The sequence below is a fragment of the Xylocopa sonorina genome, chromosome 9 (genome assembly GCF_050948175.1).
Source record: "Xylocopa sonorina isolate GNS202 chromosome 9, iyXylSono1_principal, whole genome shotgun sequence".
Taxonomy (NCBI): Eukaryota; Metazoa; Arthropoda; class Insecta; order Hymenoptera; family Apidae; genus Xylocopa; species Xylocopa sonorina.
The window spans coordinates 10,555,849-10,577,691 of NC_135201.1; the positions used below are offsets into that span (position 1 = coordinate 10,555,849).

Sequence of the window (21,843 nt, forward strand, 5' to 3'; positions counted from 1 at the left end):
CATGCGGTGAACCTTTTGAAAAGTTCTCGATGAAAACTAGAGAACGCTCGTCTTATTGATTCTATCGGATTAACTGTAATTCTGGTATCATCCGTTACTCACGGAAAGAAGAAACTGTTTCGACGCAAGATCGAGGACACGGGGAACGGAAAATAGAATTTCTCGAATCGAGAGACAAATTCTGTTCGGTCGAGAGATTTAATTTGCCAACAGTCAAAGACAGTGCGACAGAGGAGTTCGCGTCTGCAGGGTAAAACGCGCGGAGGTATTAAAGCTGAAAATCCTTCGGATTTTTGCGGATTCCTCTCTCGCTTATCTCTTCATTTCGCATGTGCATCGCTCGATTGACCTATCGCTTTTTTTTTCTCGCCGTGCATATCAAAGATATCGGACACATCGTTCCAGCGGAATCAACGCCTACACATTTACAGATGCACTGAGAGAACAGGGGGAGTGGCTGCAACCAGGGTTGAAATGAAGCGGAGTTCTCTTCAAAGCCGACTATACCTATGCGGCCCATTTACAATAAGCAGAGAAATCACTATATCTGTGTGTCCATTCGTGCTCGAGCAGGTATTATTTTTTTTTTCTATTTCATGCTCGTTTCTCCATTTTAACTTTGTCCCATATCCGACGGAAGGATAATCGATACACGTATCAGCCAGTTGAAAAGTTTCTCAGGTCTTTTTTTGGGGGCCTGTTCACGCGCGACCTCCTCATTTCCCTCTTTTTCAACGAAGCAAACGACAGGGGAGTCTACTATTTTCAAAGATTCCTCTGTAACAAACGAAAATGAGAGAGAAATGAGAAACAACGATTGCGCTCGACGCCTCGTTTCGGAGGAATAAAGTGATTTAGAAGCGGAACCCACGGGAATTGATCACAGTGTTCTGAGTCCCTTTTCATAGGCAGCCGACAGGATTTATAGGCGAGAGTTTACATGGAACCGAGGGAGACACTCGAGACTCATTTTTCTCGCATGGATTGTTTCGGCGATTGCTGTCACCGATATTTTTCCGCTCGTCGCGTGTAGCGTGTCCTCCCCTTCCGCTCGATTTTGTGTAAAAATTTTCCTCGAAAACAATAATACCCGCAGAACGTTCAGATCCGTCCACGCGGATCCCATTTCCTCCCCTGGGCAGACACGCTCAACGTCGAATCCACTTGCCGCTGGAAAATATACGATTTATGAATACACGCTTTGGTAGTTCAACAACACACCCTGGGAGAATCTAAATATTTCGACGGGGTACAGATGGCGGACGAGTTAAACGCAAGCGAATAGTCAAGAATCCAGAGAATTCAAAGACTGAAGGACCTACTTGTGCGATCTACGAACTGAGGCTCCATGGAAATTCTATCTTACTCTAACGAATCGAATCAACGCCGTTCGCGAACAGGTAGCACGGGACGCGGAAGGGGCGATCGCGCGAAGAAGATAAAGGGGTTCGCGCGGAACGGGAGCCGATAAAAGGCGTTTCGAGTGCCCCCTCGGGTGATTAACCGTGGCCTTCCGAATCAGCTTTGAAAACGTTCGCGAATGATTTTTAATGAGGTCGAACGGCCGTGTCCTCGTCGGCAAACAAGAAACTCCCTTCCTCTCATCCAGCCCTCTCATTCTACCCGACGGTATTGTCTCCACGATTGCTACCACCGATTCTACCTTCCCCCTCGTCTCTCTCCCCGCGACGCCCTCTTTAAGTTCTGCTGCCCCCAGGCTGGTTGCATCCTTCCACCCCCTCCTCCTCGGAAGATTCTTTTCCGTGAATCTTTTCATGCGTTTTCGCGGTGAGCCACGGCCACGAGGGCTGGCTGAGGAAGAAAGAACGGGAGTAGGAGGAGGCACGAGAGAAAAGGCATCGTAACGATCCGACTGCTCCAGTTCCGGTATGTGGAACGTGCGAGAGGGATAATTGCGGCTTGCCTGAAAATCAAAGGGACTTCCGTTTCGTCCGACATCGCTACCCTCCGCCGTTTTCGTCCCATTTTCCTGTCCCCCACCTCTGTCTCCGCGCCCATCGTTCCAACAGGCTGGTCTGCCCCCTCGTGGTGTTCGTGTTTCTTGCTTATTCCTCGTCGAGTACAGAGAATTACGGTTCAGGTGAAAATTATTAAGACTGCGTAGAAGTATACCCTCGCGGGTTATTGGATGAGGACTGGAGGGGGACGGCTGATCGTTGCAATAACAGGGTGCACGTCGACAAGTCGCTGGTAATTAATGGAGCTCGCAACGAGAAATCGCCTCGGCACCCCGCAGCTTTCCTGACTTGACATTTTCCCAACCGACGCTCGTGCGGATGAATACAGAACGCGTCGAGCGAACCGCGATGAGGAGGAACGTTCGTTACTTCAGGCTGAGGCGTCTACCAAATTCCGTGAACAGACAAGCTATCCTAAAACGAGTAACTCGATATCGTTAAGGAATACAGAGACTGAAAGAACTTGGTCGATTACCTAGCGCCTACGGATGGATCAGCTTCGTCTCTCGTGCTTCGCCCAGGGTTTCATCTCTCTCCCTTTCCAGCCTCTTTATCTCACTCCTCTCTGTCGGTTCGAGCCCTGGCGTGCCCGCGACGCGCGACAATTAGTCCTCAATTATGAAACCTCCCTCGTCAGGGTAACGGGTGACTCGGAAAAGAAGGGTGGCGGAAGGCCGCTTAAGGACGCGTCACACACGACCAGCCACCCGGTGGTTGCTTCCTCTCGAGCGTGCCTCTCTATATACCCGATCGAATGCTTCGTGTGCACGTACTTTCTCGTGTCGACGCTGAACCGATGGAGGGTCGTCATTATCGTCGATAGATGATTTCCCACCCGTTCTCTATCCGTTACCGCGAAACCATCGGACTTCTGGCTATCGCTCGTCGCGATCTTACACCTTTGACCGATCGTCTGATCGTTATCAGAATTGTTTATCGCAGGAAAAAATTGTTCGACGCGAACGTTCTACAGCGAACGCGTACTCTGAAGCGTTATAAGAGTAGACTCTGGCTTTCTCTGGCCAGTAATGACGATTCTAATTTGTTCTGCCGTGAAAAAACATCGATTGTTAGGGACGACGGCGAGGGGGCGGGAAAGAGAATGGCAGAAAAGGCCGCGGTGGCCAACGAGAGATAATTAGATATTGATTTCGCATTAGAGCCGCGTTAAGATAGACGGCTATTCATTAACGTGTTAGAACGGAGTGGTCCGCGTTCATTGGCCGATCTATTAAAATCAAAGGATGGTCGAGACCTTCTGCGTATTACTCGCTCGTCCAACCTTCCTCCCCATCCTATTACCTTCCCCTTTAAAAAAAGACTTCCCCTATTGTCCCTCGGATCCCGACTGCCTTCCCAACGATTCTCGTCAACCCCCCCAAAGGTGAACTCTGCCCGTGGTCAATTTTCAATCCAGAAAGAACGAATTCAACTGATTGAATGGAAATTGTCGAAGGACACACAAGTGCCATTGTTACACGCGAAGAACTTTCACAGTTATAGGGTGAAGCGTTCGTTCCAATACGTTCTCCATAACGTTACACAATTCCGAGCAATTCATGGAAAAGGCACATAAAACGAAGCAGGAATTCCTGAGAAGTGGCGGAAGAGCGAACCACCGGATCGCAATGTAAAGCGACGTACTTCTTTCTTGGAAGGGCAATCTAATATTTAAATCTTCGTAGAAGCAAAGGCAGCTCGAATCGAACGCCTCGAGGGTGGTTCACGCGAGGATTCACGCTCGAGACATCGACGTGGAAGTTACAACGGAATTCGCTACATTTTTAGGCACGAAACGCTTCGCTTTCTTAATTGTTTTTTTCTACCACGAAACCACACGCGAGTTATGGTCAGAAGACCGCCACCGTGGCAAGAATGCGGTCGGGACCTTTTACAAATATTATTAGCACGCCAATTATCCCCGAACGTCGGCCAATTAACGCGGGCAACTGTGAAAAACCGATGAAAGGACGACGCGTTACGGGACGGGCACGCAGGAATTTATTACCCGCCGTGTATCCCTGATCGATACCAGAAGAACGGACCGTAATGAGCCCCTGTTATGGACAGGCGAAGAGGGATCCCGATGGCAATTATTTGTGACACGTATTCAACGGAAATCTAGGAATAATTATCGTACAGATACGCGGATACATCTCTCATCGCGCTTATCCAAAAATATCATTAATACAAAAGCAAACAAACGTTTCGTTCAAGGTGTACATTAATGATTGTAAAGAGAGTAGATAAAAAAATTGTTGCATACAATCTAAAAGCGAATTCAGATTATAAATGTTCTATAAAATGACGCCTCTTCGCATATCTCAGATCTCATGCTGCAGAGTATAAATAACACAACTTCGAAATCCGTTTCATCAGGCGCGTGGAAGAATTTTTTGGCGTCAGCGTACAACGGGCGAAAATTTGGGTCGTGGCTGGATAATTTATTCAACGAGCAGTCGGGTCGCATCTAAATTTACAGCGAATCGGTTATCCTACTATCCGCTTTGTATTCTAAAAATGGGAGACACGGTCCGCGGGTACGCTCTCGCGATTGTCGATATGCTGCGGATAAAAATACGCGACGTGTTCCTTATTTAGATCCTGTTTGTACAAACGCAATTACGCTGGGCGCTCTTTCAGGCAACAGAATTTTGTGCAAAGAGCTAATAACGCATGTAACGCGTGTGCTTCTTTCGAAGGCGATGCTATCCTTATTTCTTTTGGGACACCGGTTGTACCGCGACCATCCTTATGAAACATCCGGTTCGCGTGCTCGATTGTACGTAATGCACTTCGACTGCGACGAGTAGAACGGCGAGTTTTCGTGGAAGCATGCAAAATATTCGAGGCTACCGACACGCGTAATACGCGGAAGGGACGTAAAGTCGGCTTCCGGAAAGCTACCTACACGCCAACCCCCGCTCACGGAAATACATCAAACCGGAAGTGGCTTTTACGGCGCCGACGTCTAGTCGTTAAATTAGTTATCAGAGCGAGGCTAGAGAAATGCCGCGCGATGACCAGCTCTCTGATAAAGTTGACAACGCAATCTAAACTCCTTAAGACCCGTCCCACCACAAGCATCTTAATCATAGTTCCCAAATTCCAACTCTTTCAGCCTCCAGCTTACTCGCCCTGTCCTCTGTCGTTCGCCTGTCCGTACAAATACTAAGTAGTTTTCGCCAGAGCCCATCGGATTACCGCAGTCACCGCGTTGCACTCGATTCCTTCGATTCTGTTGAACTCAGAATCCAACAGAAACATAAGGAATTTTTAACGGACCTCTGCGAACTATAGCTGATAGGATTTGACTGTTCAGAATAGAAATCAATGTTTCTGGTTGAAAAAAGTGAAGGCAGACGCAGTTCTGAGAGAAGTTTCGGACGGGAAATAGCGTCGACGCGGGAACAGAAAGTTTTCCCGGGGGTGTATCTGACCGCGGAGGAGCCAGAGCCGCCTAAACGACATCGTTTATTATTTTAATGACGTCATTAGCGGAATTTAAATAAACTTGTCCGCAAGCCACTTCGTCCTGCGGCCTCGCGACAGTTTTATTTGTCGTTGCCCCCACCGTTTGGCTATTCTCGCTACATTCACCGAGCCATTAGTGTCTTATTTTTGCTAAAACATCGCTCTACAACTGGTTCGTCGTACTTGTAAATCGTACAGGTTGGATAACGTCGAGAATGCCAGGGCGCGGATGAAAATTTCGATCGACAGCCAAGGTGGAACGTGAAAATTCCAATGGAAGAGCGTTGGAAATTTAACGCGTCGAGAAACACGGCCGACAACACGGTACATCTCCCTGCACACTGTCGCGATGCTTTTGATACCCGCTGAAGGGGGTGTCCCCCTTTGTGCCAATGTAGCACTTTTAACACTCTCCACGCGAAGGGAAGAGAGCCTTCCACTGTGAACAAGCGTTTCGCGTAGCACGGAGGAAAGTTTCAGCGAGTTCGCCATGAACATGGCCCAGAAACGCATTCGATATTCACCCTGTGTGTCATGGTGCACGCTATGCTTCCGACTAAAGTGATACTCGACTAGCTGGAGGAGCGATCAGAAAATTCTTAACAGATTGCACATCGATCAGAATGTAATACTTTGACGAGTTCCCCTTCCTTCCTTGCGACGAGCTCGCGAAAGAGTCAGGAAGCGCAGCTGTTGGGTAACGATTTACGAGAAGAAGTTCGAACAATCGTTCACCGCAGGAACGAGACAAAAACATTGGTATTCGCTCTCACGGTGGCTCAACCAACATTCATAAAACTTAATCAGCACCGAAGAGGCGCGGACGGTTTAATAAAGCGTAAACGCGGCAGATAATAACGCGAAATAATAGATGGTGAATTCTGCTGGATGAAGCGCATCCAGAGCGTGGCTTCGGGGCTCGTTTTCGAGGAGGGACGATATAAAAATGACGCGGCTTAGTTGCCGCTGCTGCGTAGGCCCGGCGACGCCGTATTCTTTCCCCTTCCGTTGCCTCTCTTTCTCTTTCTGTTCCCATTGTCTTCGCCTCCGTCGAACTTGTGCACATGGTTCGCTTTCAAAAGACGAGTTAGCGACCGGGCGCTCGTCAAGGCGTCGAAGGACGTACAATTTTCAGGGAGCGCTACCGCACGCTATCGTTGGTCCCAGACTCTCGTCCCGCCTGGACAGCATCTTACAATCCGCCTAAAAGTATCAAAGATTTTAAGAAACGCTCGTGGCTGCCGCGACGATTCGATCGTGGAGTCGACGGCGGATGGTGTACACGCTTATTTCGACCGTATCTCCTGTCACTCGAGTGGAATAGAAAATAATGGCAGCGCTGCCGGATATTTGTGGGCGGGAACGCGACAAATATATATGATAAAAGCCGAGCTGTTCCGCTCCGTATCTCGATATTGATTTATAACGGGCCGATATACACGCCGCGCCGTATCGGAACCGGTATTTTCCATCCCCGTGTAACGCATTCACCGAAAATTTGATATTTCACTTGGAATATCAATAAGGATATTGAAACCAAAAATGCACACGCCGCGGCGTTGTATCTACAAATGAATTCCGCAAAAAACAGGCAAGCAAATAGATACATAAATCTTTGCCGAGGAATCTGTGAACATCAACGTTATTCTGTGTCGAAATTTTGCACAGATTGTTCCTCTCAAAGGTCTGGAGCATTGTGTGAGGAAAAATTATTATTAAACGTCGAGGAATTTAACGTGGACCTGGTATACGACAAATGATACGATCGTTACACAGGTGCCTGTCAAAGAGGAATACTACTGACCGTATCCACGTGGCAGTGGCCTGTAACTGGACCGACCGTGCACGTGAGAGCACGTGACATTAACCTGATTAATCTGATTTCACGGATGCAATCGCGTCCTGGTGGCTCGTAGGAGATCAACCATCCCACCGATTCTCTTGCTTTCTCCGTGAAGAAGGAAATTCGCAGGGGTATCGAAGAACAAAGGGAACCATCTGACCAGCGCCGCTTTTCATCAGCATACCGGCTTAATTTAACGTTTTAAACATTAAGAAAATGTTCGTTCAACGGTTCCAAGAAAACACAGCGCTGTTTGTGACAAGCGCCTCGCAGCTCCCACCCCTTGGAAACTGAGATCTCCTTTGTGCTCGGTAATTTTGTTTGCCCTGCTGGTGGGGTTGCGGTCATGGTTCGTTATAAAGAACCAACGGTGAATTTAAAAAGCCGATAGGATTAAATTCTATAGCTCTCAAACGACTAACGTTCGTCAACACTCTCCCTCGAAGTAAAAAAATCCATTTGGCTCTGATTTTGGTAAGGAAGCGCGAATGCCAGAGTTGGAATTGAAACTGCATCTCGAGTTATTTCTTAAATTTGTTTGCCTCCTGACAGAGTCAATGTACCGTGCGGTGAGATACGTCGAGTGCAATTTTAACTTTCATCAACCCCGTTCGACTGCATTAATAACGATGCGTAAGCATGGATCCTCGAGTGGCAATCAATTCCAACCGCTTCGCTTCAGAGCTATCAGCACCGAGCTTAATCCCAGCCCCATCATCCAAATAGGTCCTCGCATTTCCATGCAAAGCAGCCGCTCTTTTCCCGATTCGAGGGGCCCCGTGTGCGCAGCGGACGCAACGAGCTTCGCATCCTGAAGGGTTTAGCATGGCGTGTACTCACTTTTCTGCGGCCGCAGCAGAGCATGGCTGCTGTGCTGCAGCTGCGGCGAGCCGTTGACGAGAGTTGAGGCTGATGACAGACGTAGCTGAGTCGTGCGCCCCCTTCCCGCTGCAGCTGCACCACGCGCACCTGCAGCTGCACCTGCTCCCGCTCCCGCTGCCCTTGACCGACACCGACTCGACCACCGTACTTGATGCGCACGTGTTTTCGCCACTGCATGAGTTCGGTGCGTCATGCCCTCTTCCTGAAAATTTTAATCACCGTTGATTATCGACTATCAGCAACGATCAGAGATGATGTAAAAGACTCAAATGAAACAATGAAACATAGTATGGTATGTCTTAGGAATTTTGAATGCTTATTCCCTGTCCACGTTGTCACATTTCTCCGCATAATACTCAAGTTGGGTCGTTCAAAAGCGGCAACTAAATCAGTTTCCAGGAGAGCCAGAGTAAACCTGACCGCAAGAATTAATTAATGAGCCAAGAGGGTAAAGGGCTGATGGGAATTTCGAAATCTTCATATCCAACCCCCGCGGCACCGCACACAACACTATCAAAAGCGATCAACGTTACGTAACACGCCGTTGCTAAAAGGCTTCCAAGGGTGTTGCCGTTCGGCTAATGCACTTTGTTAGCAAAGCAGCCCGTAGTCGCAAATTTTTGTTGAAGCTAAGGATGCCAGTAGTCGCCCGCCCCATTCCCCTTGGGAAAGCAGGACAGATCGATCGATACGTACCACGTAGAGAATCCAACGGCTGGCTGCACGTACTACACATTAAACGTCTCTATAATCTTCGTCCTACAGTGAATATCCTAACACCATGCGCATCCCGCTACTTGGAAACTTTTAACATAACGCTATCAATCCCATGCTCTCCACCTCTCACACGTTCCCAGTGATCACATCAACTGCTACTTGTTACGCGTCTAACTGTAACAGGCGTATCAACTTTTCTGTACATAAATGAAGAAACGAGCGACGTTTCGATAATGGTAGTAAACGACACGCGTGTGTGCGAGATAAATAAAAGGAGAATAGTAGGGAGTGCACGAAGGAACCTGAATGGAGACTCTTGGTTCGTCCAAACAGGTACGAGTTAGGTCGCGTGGGTCGTAACAAAGAGTTTCCTGTGTCTGCCACCGTCGAAGGGTGATTGGCCAAAGTCTGCCGTCCTTTTACTATCATCCCTCGCACCGTTTAAGCTCAAGGTTGTCTTCCTGGAATCTCTGTTACACGTTCCCGCTTTATCGTCGGCAACAACTTTTGTTTACGTCGACTGATGGTACTTTGCCATCGATATCTTCCACGCGAGTAGACTTAATCGAGGGGCAATCTTTTCCCCGACGTTCCTGTATCTACGGTTCTCCTCGACTAGCCCTACTCGCTTCACTTTTGATTTCAAGAAAATTCCAGGGTCGAGGAACTGAAACGAATGTTGGAAAGTGCCTTTCGAAGATTGGTAGGAATGAAAATACAATGAAAGATTAACAAAAAATTGGTTTTTACCAATCAACCGGTACTTGAACCCGGAGAGTCGAGTGCGCGAATAGGCCCCTCGACTGCAACCCCGAACAACGTCGTTACGTGCACACACGGAAACGGTGGTTCAGCGTTAATTAATGAGTCTCGATTTAATTACGACTGAAGCCGTGTTATTAAAAATTCGACTCGACGCCGGTTGAAAAGGTGGTTCTGAACAAGGAAGCGCGCGGGAGGCCCCGATAATCGATAGGATCCGTCACGGCGTTTACTTTTCAGTGTAACGAATGCGGAGGAAGGAAAGACGCCGCTGGGAGGAAATGTAGAACGAGGCCGGAGTATCGCGTGCCAAATTAAAATCACTCGATCATTTGGAAACCGATGGATCACAGCCATTAATAAATTAACACGCTCCCCTATCGACTGCCCGAGAATAAAGTTATCCGGGTCACTATCTGCCCGTCTCTATTCCGCTGCATACACCCATCGAATACTTCTTTACAATACTCGCCATCACACTGAAATCACACTACAGTTATAGGACATTCATTCGAAGATGCATACGCACAAGAAACGTGAAATTATAGTCAAAACAGGACACCAACGGTCGTACTTAACTTAACTTTGACCACTATCGTGGATCTAACGCGAAGTTAATGATCGAGATTGCACGATAGAGAGATATTAAAAAGGAATTAGTTTGTAAAAATACGTTCAATCGAACTTCTATTTAGATCAGAGTGATCAGACGTCCTACATTTAGGTCTTTCGTACCATCGAAAACTATCCCCCCAAAGTGTCCCATAATCCTAGATGATGGGATTGATATTAGATGGCGCTACAATACTGTTTTAGGATCTGTTTGGGCGTTTCAAAGATGACCACAGTTACAGCTTGTCGATGTGTAAGTTTCACCTGTGCTCAAAAGAGATTCCACTCGAACGAGCAACGAAACGGGATCGGAACGATTTGTAACGATGCAAGGGTGGCGTATCTAAATCACCAGGTGGGAACGGGCCGGAACAAAACGCTTCCATGCATCCAGCCTACCTTTACGGTAACCGAATAATCGATCGCACGTGGCTGTGCGCAATCACGGTTGACCTAGGGCCACCGAGAGTTATGCCAGGAATCTCATAAGCGGCGGCCATCACAGGCCGAATGTCTCGGTCTTCAATTCAATCGGGTTCACTATTCATACGACAGATTCTGTGTCAAGCTCGCGTTGGCTCATTAAGAATCAATGAAATCCTTAACCGCGTACAACTGTCGTGGCACAACCTTGACCTCCACCTCTCCGCACCGCGGATCCGCCTCTGAAAAGGGGGCTGACCCCTCGTGCAAGCGAACAATTTGTTAAATAATCTCACTTCGCATACCTCCGACTAAATCTTAAAGTAATTAGCAACCAAATTGCCTGGAGTTCGTTAGACTGGTTTCGAAACTTATGATAATTGGTAGAGGGAACACCGCGAAGAATTTTTAAGTTTGCTCAGAAGAAATTTCTGTACGCTGAGACGAGGGAACCTATTATGTTATAATTAACTGGTAATTCCCTCGTGACTAATAGGAAGTACACGCGTGTCCTACACTTTGATATTTGAAATATATTTACCATATAACAGCTTGTCTGTTTCGAAACCAATCCAGAGGAAAGATGTAGCTTTAAGGGAATAGTTTTTGAATTTACTAGATAGGAAGGTGCTTCGTGTTGGTTTGCTATATCCATGTGTTCCTAAACAGCTTGATGCCGCTCCATAAACAACGTTGCTACGCTTCTCGAGTAAACGACCAATCGGTCCCTGGCGGTGCTCCTAGCAAGGATCGTGTACCCGGGAAATACTCGCAAGGGGGAAAAAACGTGCAGCCGTGATGATAATGATGCACGTGCAAGAGCAAAGTGTCGCATTCCCTACGGATCTTCTCCTTCAAGCGTGAATCCCCGAAAGCTCAGAGCTCATGCAAGATTTTCGAACAAGGAATCATTCCTTTGATCCAAGATTGAAAGTGTACAATTTTAGCCACGTTTAGTCGCTTGAGATTTTGCGAATATTTCAAATAAATGAAACTTTAGAAATCTCATCCCCCTGAAAAAGAATTTGAAAAGAACAAAATTACAAAGAATAACATTCAGATGTAACAGAGATGGGCAACTTTTTGTAATCGACTCACCTCGAAGCTATTTTGCTTTGAACGATTAAAGATAGTCGAAACGAAAGCTACATCGGTAGTTCGCCGCGCGTAATTTTAATAACCGAATCAGCGAGTAGATGCTCGCGGATCGTGTATAATCAATGCAAAGGGAGAGCATGTTTAATCATTATTCGAAGCACGCGCGGCACGTGCTCGACACAGAGGCTCCTGTATGCTCGTCTCGGACAGAAGTATCACGTTGAATTGCAAAGAGGGAAACGATCGTGGTGGTGCTAACATGCCATGCGGGGTGACTCCTATATCCAGAGTAATTTCCAGCCGAAGCAATACTCTGGGCACACTTGGAAAAAAAAAAGAGTGGTGGAAAGTCGGAACGGTAAGCGGGAGGTGAAAAGATAGGGTTCATGTGTTTGATCGGTACCTTCTAAAAATCATTTCTCGCGCGAAGGGCCGATGGGTCCCTGCTCGAGCAGACTTGGGTGCCTTCTCTCATCCTGGTCCACGGTTCACCCTCTCCCGCTTTTCTAAAACAGAGTAAAAATGATTGCGTTTATAGTTTTCCTTTTAGCAAAGCAGTTTTAAAGATGTAATAGTGGAACGCCCGCAAATATTCCCACGGGGAAACGTCAGCGTTTAAATAAAATTTGAGGTATTCTACACTTTCGATCGCCAATTCGCTGTGTTTAAATAACAAACACAAGAACTTTGTGCTATTCTAATTACTTAGTTTACTGTATCGATACTTTGTTTATCGTGTTGGCATGGTTCAGGGGAATAATTACGGCAACTCGCTAACGCTGCAGCAAATATGCAAATATGAGACTCTCTAGGATGGTAAATTATTGTCCTTAACGCACCAATTAGCGGATAACTCAAACGACTGATCCGAACAGCCAATGCTTGGTGCATAGACGCACAACCGTACTGAAGGGTCGAACGAAATCACTTGTAGGTCACAGGAAAAATCGGCGAAATTTGTGCACAGTGCGCGACAAAACTCTTTTTTCTTGTTTGTAAAACTGGGGGGAAAAAAGCTGGCCACGAGAAGGCACTAGCGCGTGCACGCGAGATTAACTACACCGACTCACGCCAAGCGTAACTTAACAACGTCGTACACGCCACTTAACGCCCAACATCGCGGCACGATTTTCGTTCTCTACCGTGGAGGCGACGACTTCCACCGGGGGGTGGCGAACGCGATCTCAAACTGCGCGGCGACGTGTGTGTGGCGTCGTTAAATAAAAGGGGGGACCTACTACTGCGCAAAATCTTTGTCGTAAGGGCGGTTCGATCGCCGTTTGGTCCATGTGATATCAGTCACCCTCTGGATGATCGCTCAATCAACTTCGTTTCTCTTTATCTCTTTTCGCTTCTTCTTTATCTTTGCTCGAAGCGTCGATAGACGACTCGTTAATAGTTGCTCGTGTTAATATTTCGACACCATTACCACTTCAACACGTTGCAAGATATTATTTACGCGACTACGAGATCATCAAAATATATTAATCAGTTAATCATGGAGCATTTTCAGAAAAACATTTGTGAGATCCTATGAAAATTGTTCATGGGTGAGGATATCGTTTTAAATAGTGGTTTACTGGAGATGTTACAGCATGATATAGCCGCTATTACACACGGAGAAAGAATCAACCAGATCTGTCGACATTCAACTGGTTCCTGAACTTCATTTCTCGATTCCGCTTTCTGTTTCAGGTTCTATCGATCCCAAAGACACTAGTAGGGGCTCCCGTGGCAATGAAGAAGCGTTAATCCGACGGACGGCAAATTAGCACCGAAATTACTCGAATATATTCATGAAAAAAAGAATGTAACTAAGGAAATGGAACCTACATAAGGATTAATTTCATATTTGTCTGTAGAATTGAATCTTAACCGAGTCATTTTCCTCTACACAGTGGAATCTTTCTAAAAAGGAGGAGCAGCACCGTTATTATTCGATCTTGATCCTATCGCACAGGAAGGTTTTTATATTCCTGTAAAAATGGGGGTGGATGTACCGGCTTAACGATGCCATTATCTTCAAAGAAAGTTATAGAAGGTGGAAAGTAAAGCTATTTATACGCCTCTCCGCGTTTTGCCCTAGGGGTGCCGTTATTCTAATTATGGATTTTCCCTATGCGAGGCCGGTCATGGTACAAAGTGAAACCTGCCCAAAAAATTAATCTTCGTTAATCTCGGTTTTTGTGTGAAATAATGTTTAACATAAATCTGAAACGTGTAGTCTCGTTCTGGAAACGAGCGATACGTTACTTGAAGATGAAGTTAATGAGATTCCAAAGAGGGGGAGGGTGCTATAGAGAGCGGAGAAAAAGAAGAGAGTCCAACTGTGAAAAATAGATGCCAGGAGGGTCGATAAGGTGGCAATGGACGCAGAAGAAGCTCGCGAGGCGCAATTTCGGATCGTACAGTAACGTAATAAGACCAAGATCGATAAGGAATATAATAAGCGGTTACAAGATCATTGCTTGCTCCTGTGCATTCTATTCGTCAGAGGAACGTCTAGCGAGAGACACCTGTCACCAAACATGGAACAAAAATCTAGAACAAGTAGCACTTATTAATACTTTGCGTTTCAGATAGTAAAAGAAATAAAGTACAATCTTGAAATAAAAGGCAACACGTAAAACAGTTTAAAAGTAAAAGGCTGGAGTAGAAGACGGGAGAAGAGATAACTAACAATAAGAAAAAAAGGGTAACAGTGGAGCAGATACGCTATAGACGTGAAAGAGAATAGAAACACCCCAAAGAAAAGGCGAAGAAAAGGAAGAGGGTCGAGAGTGAAGCACGATTTCGTGGTGGCGTGGCAGAGCCAATGGTCCCGGACCAGCGGATCGATATACCCTTTTTCGAGAGTGCCTTCAACCGACCCTCCTTCGACTCGTGCCGGCACATACACACGCGTGTACACGTACACGTATACATAAACATCACCACCCTCTTCCCTCTCTCTCCCTCCCACTCTCCTCGGGGAAGACGCGCGTGTCGTTGTACTCTCTCCCTTAAACGGGTCTAGTGAATGAATCAAAGTGACCAGTCCGGTTGTTTTCGCCGGTGCAACGTACCTTTAGTTAACTAAAGAATGAACAGCTCGCGAGCCAGGGACCACTGGACAGATCCGAAACACCGACGGTCAAGCCTGCCTCCTCGGTCGACTTTTTCAGCGTGCACCAAGAAGGAAGCGGCACGAGTCTTCCGGTTGCAGCTTTCTCACCTCACCGTATAAACGCCACGCGGGAGAATCAATACGTGCGCCTGCCTCAAGCTTCTCCCTCTCTTTCTCTCCTGGTCTCGCGTTTCAACTCCGGCTCACAGGCACCTCCGGACTCTCCCTGGCTCTCGCTGGCTCTCCCCGGCTCTCCCGCGGTTCTCTGTTTTGATGGAACACGGCTCCAGTCACCCCGTAGCTGCTGGCACCTCGTGCGACGGCCGCGACAACGCGACAAGCCTGGCCCAACCACAGGAGGCGAGCGGACAGCAGTTGCTGGCGGCTGAACCAGACGGTCACCCTTCAACGATGGGCGAACGCGTCTCGCGGACGTTTACGCGCGCTAGCCGAGTCACGTTAACCGAGGGTTCGCTCGACGTCGGTGTGCAACGCACCGCGCCGCATAACCACGACTACCTGGAGCACCCGGGCGGACATGTTGGCCGTGGGTACTGCGCACACGCGCCACTCTGCGCCTCTTCTTTTCGCGTACTCGCAGCCTCGGCCCTACGGACGTCCCTGAATCAATTTTTCCGACGAACCGAAGCCGTCGATTTTCCGATTCCTTCTTCTTATTCCTTCTCCTTGAAACCTTATTTCCCGTTCTCCTTTTTTCGCCAGGTAGAAGTCAAGGTAAGGTTCGATAACAGCGTAATTGGTGATCACTGAACCTCTCACCCTTAGCGCGTACTAGGTCTGAAATATATTGCATTTCACGTTTTCATGAATGTCTCTTTGTAGTATATTATTTGTAACTGGGGTAATTAAGAGTAGTAAGTCTGTGGATACGAACCAACGTGGGGGAGGGGGATAAAATTTGCTCGTGCGTTGGAAAGAAGACAGTACAGAGCAGAGAGGCGCCGTTTGTTAGTCGCATTTGAATATGGGCTATGGTTACTTTGTCAGACTTAATGGGTTTATTGATTCTTATGGATCTCAGTCGGCCGAGTGGCTTTCGGATTTTTTTCCCCTGCCCCGGTGCAACAGGTTATTTCAATGCTTTCGTGAATTCTTTGTTGTTGGCAGATGGTTCGGCTTTATCTATCCTGACAGAAATTTATACATATCCCCCCTTCTTTTTTCGCGAATATTATCATGTACCAATTTAATTTTTACAGCCATTCATTGAAAGTAGTTGCAGCGTGAAGTATAAAATTTCATATCGAGAGATTCGCAAAGGGCTTGGAAATGCATTTAGCATCGAATATCAATTAATCTCATCTAAGCTTCCGGGCTAATACACTTAAGCCATTGTCTTACGATTATACGTACTGGTAGCGCGAATTATGGTTCAAACGTGACAACTATGAATAGTATTCGCGATACAAATACCATCAGTATATTTCTGTGGAACTTACTGCTAAAATACTTCATTGGAAAGTAACTATTTAGATTTCAGATCATCGCTACCTCGAATAAATAAAATTATAATCGTAAACAATATATTCGTTTATCAGTACATGATGTTGAATCAAAATTCTGCTAATTTCGATATCGGTAAATATTTTTTTCGCTGTATAATCCCTCGTGAAAGTTGAAATATAGATTCACCTAGGAAATTGATTCTGTGCTACTGTGTGACGAGTCCCGGCTCCTTCTGCTCGTTCTCAAGCTGTCGAACCCTCTCACGCAGACGTAGAAATATTTCTTTGCGCCTCCTCTTTCCGTCTCGAGACGACGACAGTGACGGAGGAGCGTATGCACGGCGTTACATCGGTTTTCCATGACTTCCACGAGTTTTATTAAATTTCTTGCCTCGCTGTAAATAGTTCTTCATACGAGACGATGGTTATCGAGTTTCTTGGATACGTACAGGTGTCCTCTAGTTTCCAAAAATTCTCTGAAATACATTAAAATATCCTTAGGGATCAAAATATACCCAAGTCTTATGAAAATCCCGAATATTGGTCCGCAAAGTGTTTCATTGAAGTGTAGAATGAGCTAAACGCGAATAATTCTAGTGTAGATATTCCAGACAGAATTGTCGTACTGATAAATCACGAGGGGAGGATCTTCTAGGTTGTTCGTTAAGGCGGGAGGATTTCTCGACGGTCAGGGTCGGCTATTATGGTTTTCCTCGAAATCACGCCGCATAATCACAGTGTTTCACGTGCTACCGCGGTCTACAAACTATTAGGTCGACGCAACCGCAAAAAAACCTGGGCCGTGCCACTTCTAAGACGCGCTGATTGCCTCCTTCGTCGCTAATTTTTTTTTTTTACCCCTTTTTCCTTTTTCTGAAAGTAGGAGATTGTAATCAGCTGGCAATTGTCATACTATTCTGTCATGAAAGTCGCTGCAGCCGTCGTTTGAACCTTAACTCAAAGTGCGAAACACAATTTGCCCCACTGGGAATAATCGCCTTAATCTTTTTGAAAAGCTAAAATTTTGTCCACATTTTTCTCGATTAAATCCTAAAAATCTGAATTCTATGTTTTTATAGGCCGTTTTCAATGAAACGGCCAATCAATTTTGTTCCCAGTTTCACTGTAAAACGCGGTCGGAATGGATACATTAATAGCGGCGAGAGTTTCTGCTGGATGTCCAATAAAATTCCTCGCGAACAGCGTTCAAATTTATTCGGGTCCGAGGTTGGCCGCCGTGACGAGCAATTAAACGTAAAAAACGAGATGGGGATTCCCGGTGGCAGGGAGGACGAGGCGGGATGATGGGATCACTGGAACAAGATCGATGAAAGTTACTTGTCTTTCAGCTCGGAGTGTATCAGTTTCGTAACCGGGCACAACCTGAACGTGAAACGAGATCCACTTCGAACCGATTCACTGTGCCAACCTAAGCGTGAGCACGCGAATTGGATAGCTGAATGAAAAATAAAAAAAGGATAACAGGCCAGAAATATGGAGAACGTCCCAACCGTTTCAATCGTCGATAACTAGACTTTAGTTGCATTTATCGAGACATTATTATATACATTTTTACACATTTAACAATAAATTTTTTTAACAAAGACTCATCCATGAGCGACTGACTTCAACGCTTTATCCAAATTGCAACATTTTTCTTTTTGTAGTGGTCTACTAAATAAGCTATAAACTAAATCAAACACAACGAGGGTGATCCGGGGAAGAGGCTGGGTTCTCCTAGATCCTCGTTCGATCAACGTCGATGATTCGTTTCCCTTTCAATTAATTCTTAAGCAGAAGAATCGCCTCACCCGTACCATCGTATGAAAGTAATTCTCGTAGAGGAGAAGGGGGTTAGGGGTGAAGTAGGATAGCTATCTTATCGAGGAAATTCGTTCGAGTGATTCACAGCGAGAGGGCCTCGGCGTGATCCAAAGTTAAGTCACTCTCTATCTCTTCCTTTCTTTCTGTATATCTCAGTTCATCTCTGTCTCTCTCTTTCTCTCTCTCTCTCTCTCTCTCTCTCTCTCTCTCTCTCTCTCTCTCTCTCTCTGCTTCTTCGTTGTCATTCCCATCGAGCCTAAACGTCCCACTTCCGGTTCGGCTATTCTGGCTTGGATCGATTGAAGAGACCGCCTCGTGTCAAAAACACTCGGCAGAAAGACGCCGGCTCGTCGATTCGAGTCGGATCCTCTCTGGCGGACTCATAAATTTCAGGACGGTCTCTAGCCCAAACTCCGGACTCTAGAAATGATTACAGAGTCGTATCTATTCGATTTACAGGGACTTTCCTTTTAAGTGGAAATTCGAACGTGTGAGGTTGCTCCCCTTGCTATCTTCATTCTCCATCTTCCACGTTTTTAATTGTCTCTCTTTTTAGATTTAGTTACTGAACTGGATTGTTACATTTCTATTACATTCGACTCCTCAGTTAAATTCTACGACTCTCCAAAATTATCTACTTCAACTTACACTCGATTTAGTTCCAGCATTAAGTGTTCCAGTTTTCACCTTCCATACTGGTTTCTTGGTATCTCCCATTTTCCTTTCTTTCAACTCAATTACTGAACTGTGTTCCTAAACTTCTGTTTCAATCTTTTTTTAATTCAATTCTCCAATTATATTCAACTACTTCCTGTTGCGATTATTTGCTGTTCCAAATCTTCGAACTCCTCGATTTCCACGTTCCGCTTTTTTTTTCACGTTGCCGCTATTTATTTCCCCGGGATCCACTCGATCCGCGCAGTTTATCCTGCAAGCGCCTTTACTCCCCGATTCGGGTTAATCCGGCTCGTTAGCGCGGCGGAGAATCGCGAGGAGTTAATAATTCCCGATGTATGCCGGCCCTGCCACTCGACCTGGAGTACGACGCTGTGATTGGACGGCATTTGAATGAATGCCATCCGGCATTCACACCTTTTTTCAGCCCCTTCCTTTCAACCACGACCCCGTCCACCCGTGAAACCACCCCGATGTACTCGAGGGTTACGGTAGTTGACACGCGAGCACCGTGAGCGTGTGTGCTCGCGCGCACTTTCCACGTCACGCACATACGAGACACCAGGACCGTCACAACATGCCCCCTTTAACCCCCTACCTAAATAAAATAATGGACAAACGATGCACAACAATTCGAACCCTACATTTCAGAGAATACATTTACTTTTGATTCGTTTTCTTTACTTTTTACAAAATTAGGGGAGCAAAAAGTTATCTTTCTGCGATGCTTCTATTCTGGTGTTACTGTTTTCGAATAAAAAATATTTTATCATTCGCTTGGACATATCTATTGATTTTAATATAGAGAAAATATCGTGTTGAATTGAACATCAGTTTGCTCAAAATGTTCCTCTTTAATCCTAGCAGGTCTTTCACCAGAGACTATGAGTAATATCGATTATTTATTACGATACGAAGGTTTTATCCCCTCATCGGTGCTATTTCTACAAAAACCCACCTCTTCTGTATCGTTCGGATTCAGGACAGAATTGCGTCTATCGAAAATTAATCGTTGTCCGCCTCGAAAAGTGTGTCAAACATCTCAACTGATCGATTATGTCCATCGAGCACATCCATCCCCGATTGGTCCGTATTATCGTCCGTTCGACTATTCGAGGACCTACCAGCCACTAATAAGACGATTCTTCTGCGATATCTGAAAAAAAAAAGAATTAAGGTTTTAAACAAATTTTGATAAATTTTATTTTTAATGTTACATTGTTAGATGAATGGAAAAAATGTCGGAGTTTATACATGGAGAAAGTATTTGCTTTTCGTGATTCGCAAAATGCAAGGTTGAGCCTTGCTCCAGAGTAAAATTAGCTACGCGAAAGTTTGCAGCTCCTTAAATTCATCAAGATTACAAGGTACTTGAGAAATCTCCAAGATTCCCAAGCACAGAAGTAATTGTAAACTTTATACGCAATTAAACTGCTCACGGATTTACCAGATTAGGAGCCTCTTTCGTCAGCTCTCAGTCGCCCTTCCCACAATTTTCATAAATTCTACGTTCTCAAAATACTCGAATACTATTAAATGCATTAATACAATTTTACCGTTCACTTAACAAAAATAAAAATTTTATTAATGAATATTTAAATACATTCTTCCCAGAGTTCACGATTAGAATATAAATATATATTTATCAATTAAAATATCCCAAAGTAGAGTCGAAATAAAATCAACTCGTATCAATATTTTCATCGTGAAAGCAGAATATTTTGAAGCAACCCCCTTTTTGCGATGGAAACACCCGAATGAGTACGGCCTTGGTACGCATACGTCGATTCGGGCGGGCGTGCAGCATACATACGAATAACGAAGGCGACGACGATGCCGTCGGCGAGGACGAGGACGACCGAGGACGCATTACACCCCCACCATCACGTACTACGAAATACTACGTTCTGTGATGCGGTGCAATTAAGCCAGCAACCTCCCACGTCCTACGTCCTCAACATCCCCCCTCCAGCGCTAGCAGACTTCGGACAAGCAGGGGCGCAAGTCCGTCTCTTCTTTTACCGCCCCTACCTCCACTGACGTTTATCCATTCGTTCATTCATCAGAAGCACACTTCTTTAACCGGCTCTCGCCGTTCAAATCGCGTAACCACGTCAATTTTACTGCGAGCCATACAGATTTTCTATTGGACGCTATTAAAACAAAAAATATATTACACGCTGAGTTACGTGAAATTTGTCTTTACGATGAATCTAGGATACGACTACACTGAGATTCCTATTACGAATGCTGGCGCTTGGGGTGAATTCGTATAACGAGCATTCCTTTATTTATTTATCGAATATTTTTATAGCAAGTAAGGTAACATGGGAATTAAGATAAGTAGCGATGTTAATGATAAAAAGACGATTCATATTACTCGATAATAATCGCAAGTAGGTGCCATTTTGATAGTACTTACTACAGTATCCAATTCAAATTTTCCCGCGTTCCATGAGACATGACGTAACATGAAAACAAGCTATTCTCGAACGTTTATACTGCATATATATATACAATTTACCCCATGTTTTTTCGTAGTACTTAAATACCTTCTTACATTCAGAAATTGATTGAATTGAGGTAATAATTAACGTAGACATTCGCAAAAAATGATGAAGGTTAAAATATACTGACCGTCGACGTGCACCAGACTGCATGAAGTCTTGTATCCTTCGTTGCAACATTTCTATTGTCCAAGACTCATCTCTCCATTCTCCTGGACTCCAAACTTTCTTCATGATTCCAGTTTCTTCGATAAATTCTTCTTCCTCGAACGCATACGCGCTCCCAAACCTGTCGCGAACAGAAAATCACGTTCTCGTCACATCACACGACGCAATCGTCCTTACAAATTCGACACAGCGTTCGTTTCAATTTTCGCGCACTATCTACTTCGCGAATTATTCAGAAACTGCACAGCGTCATCTGCAAACGAGCGAGCAAACGACGCAGCGTCGCCACGCCATCTTTGCGACTGTC

At 45.6% G+C, this 21,843-nt stretch overlaps 1 protein-coding gene and 1 long non-coding RNA gene across 7 annotated transcripts in view; both read right to left on the minus strand.

Moving 5' to 3' along the window:
• Positions 1 to 16,831, minus strand: part of Rhogap100f (Rho GTPase activating protein at 100F) — a 43,045-nt gene extending 26,214 nt beyond the window's left edge. For 4 of the 6 annotated variants that reach the window (XM_076900960.1, XM_076900959.1, XM_076900958.1 and 1 more), the window contains exons 1-4: positions 16,550 to 16,831; positions 14,856 to 15,694; positions 12,194 to 12,296; positions 8,137 to 8,380 (exon numbers count right to left, since the gene is read on the minus strand). In XM_076900960.1, coding sequence (XP_076757075.1) covers positions 8,137 to 8,355 — 219 coding nt within the window. In that variant the 5' untranslated portion in view covers positions 8,356 to 8,380; positions 12,194 to 12,296; positions 14,856 to 15,694; positions 16,550 to 16,831. Of the gene's footprint in view, positions 1 to 8,136; positions 8,381 to 8,874; positions 8,975 to 12,193; positions 12,297 to 13,028; positions 13,164 to 14,855; positions 15,695 to 16,549 lie in introns of those variants that run through there. The other 2 variants (XM_076900955.1, XM_076900957.1) reach the window with 2 other exon arrangements.
• Positions 16,832 to 19,680: 2,849 nt separating this feature from the next.
• LOC143427101 (uncharacterized) lies at positions 19,681 to 21,566 on the minus strand. Its single transcript, XR_013102245.1, has 3 exons — positions 21,499 to 21,566; positions 20,675 to 21,014; positions 19,681 to 20,017 (listed from the first exon to the last, which is right to left on the minus strand). It is a non-coding gene; the product is annotated as an uncharacterized LOC143427101 (long non-coding RNA).
• Positions 21,567 to 21,843: the final 277 nt, after the last annotated feature.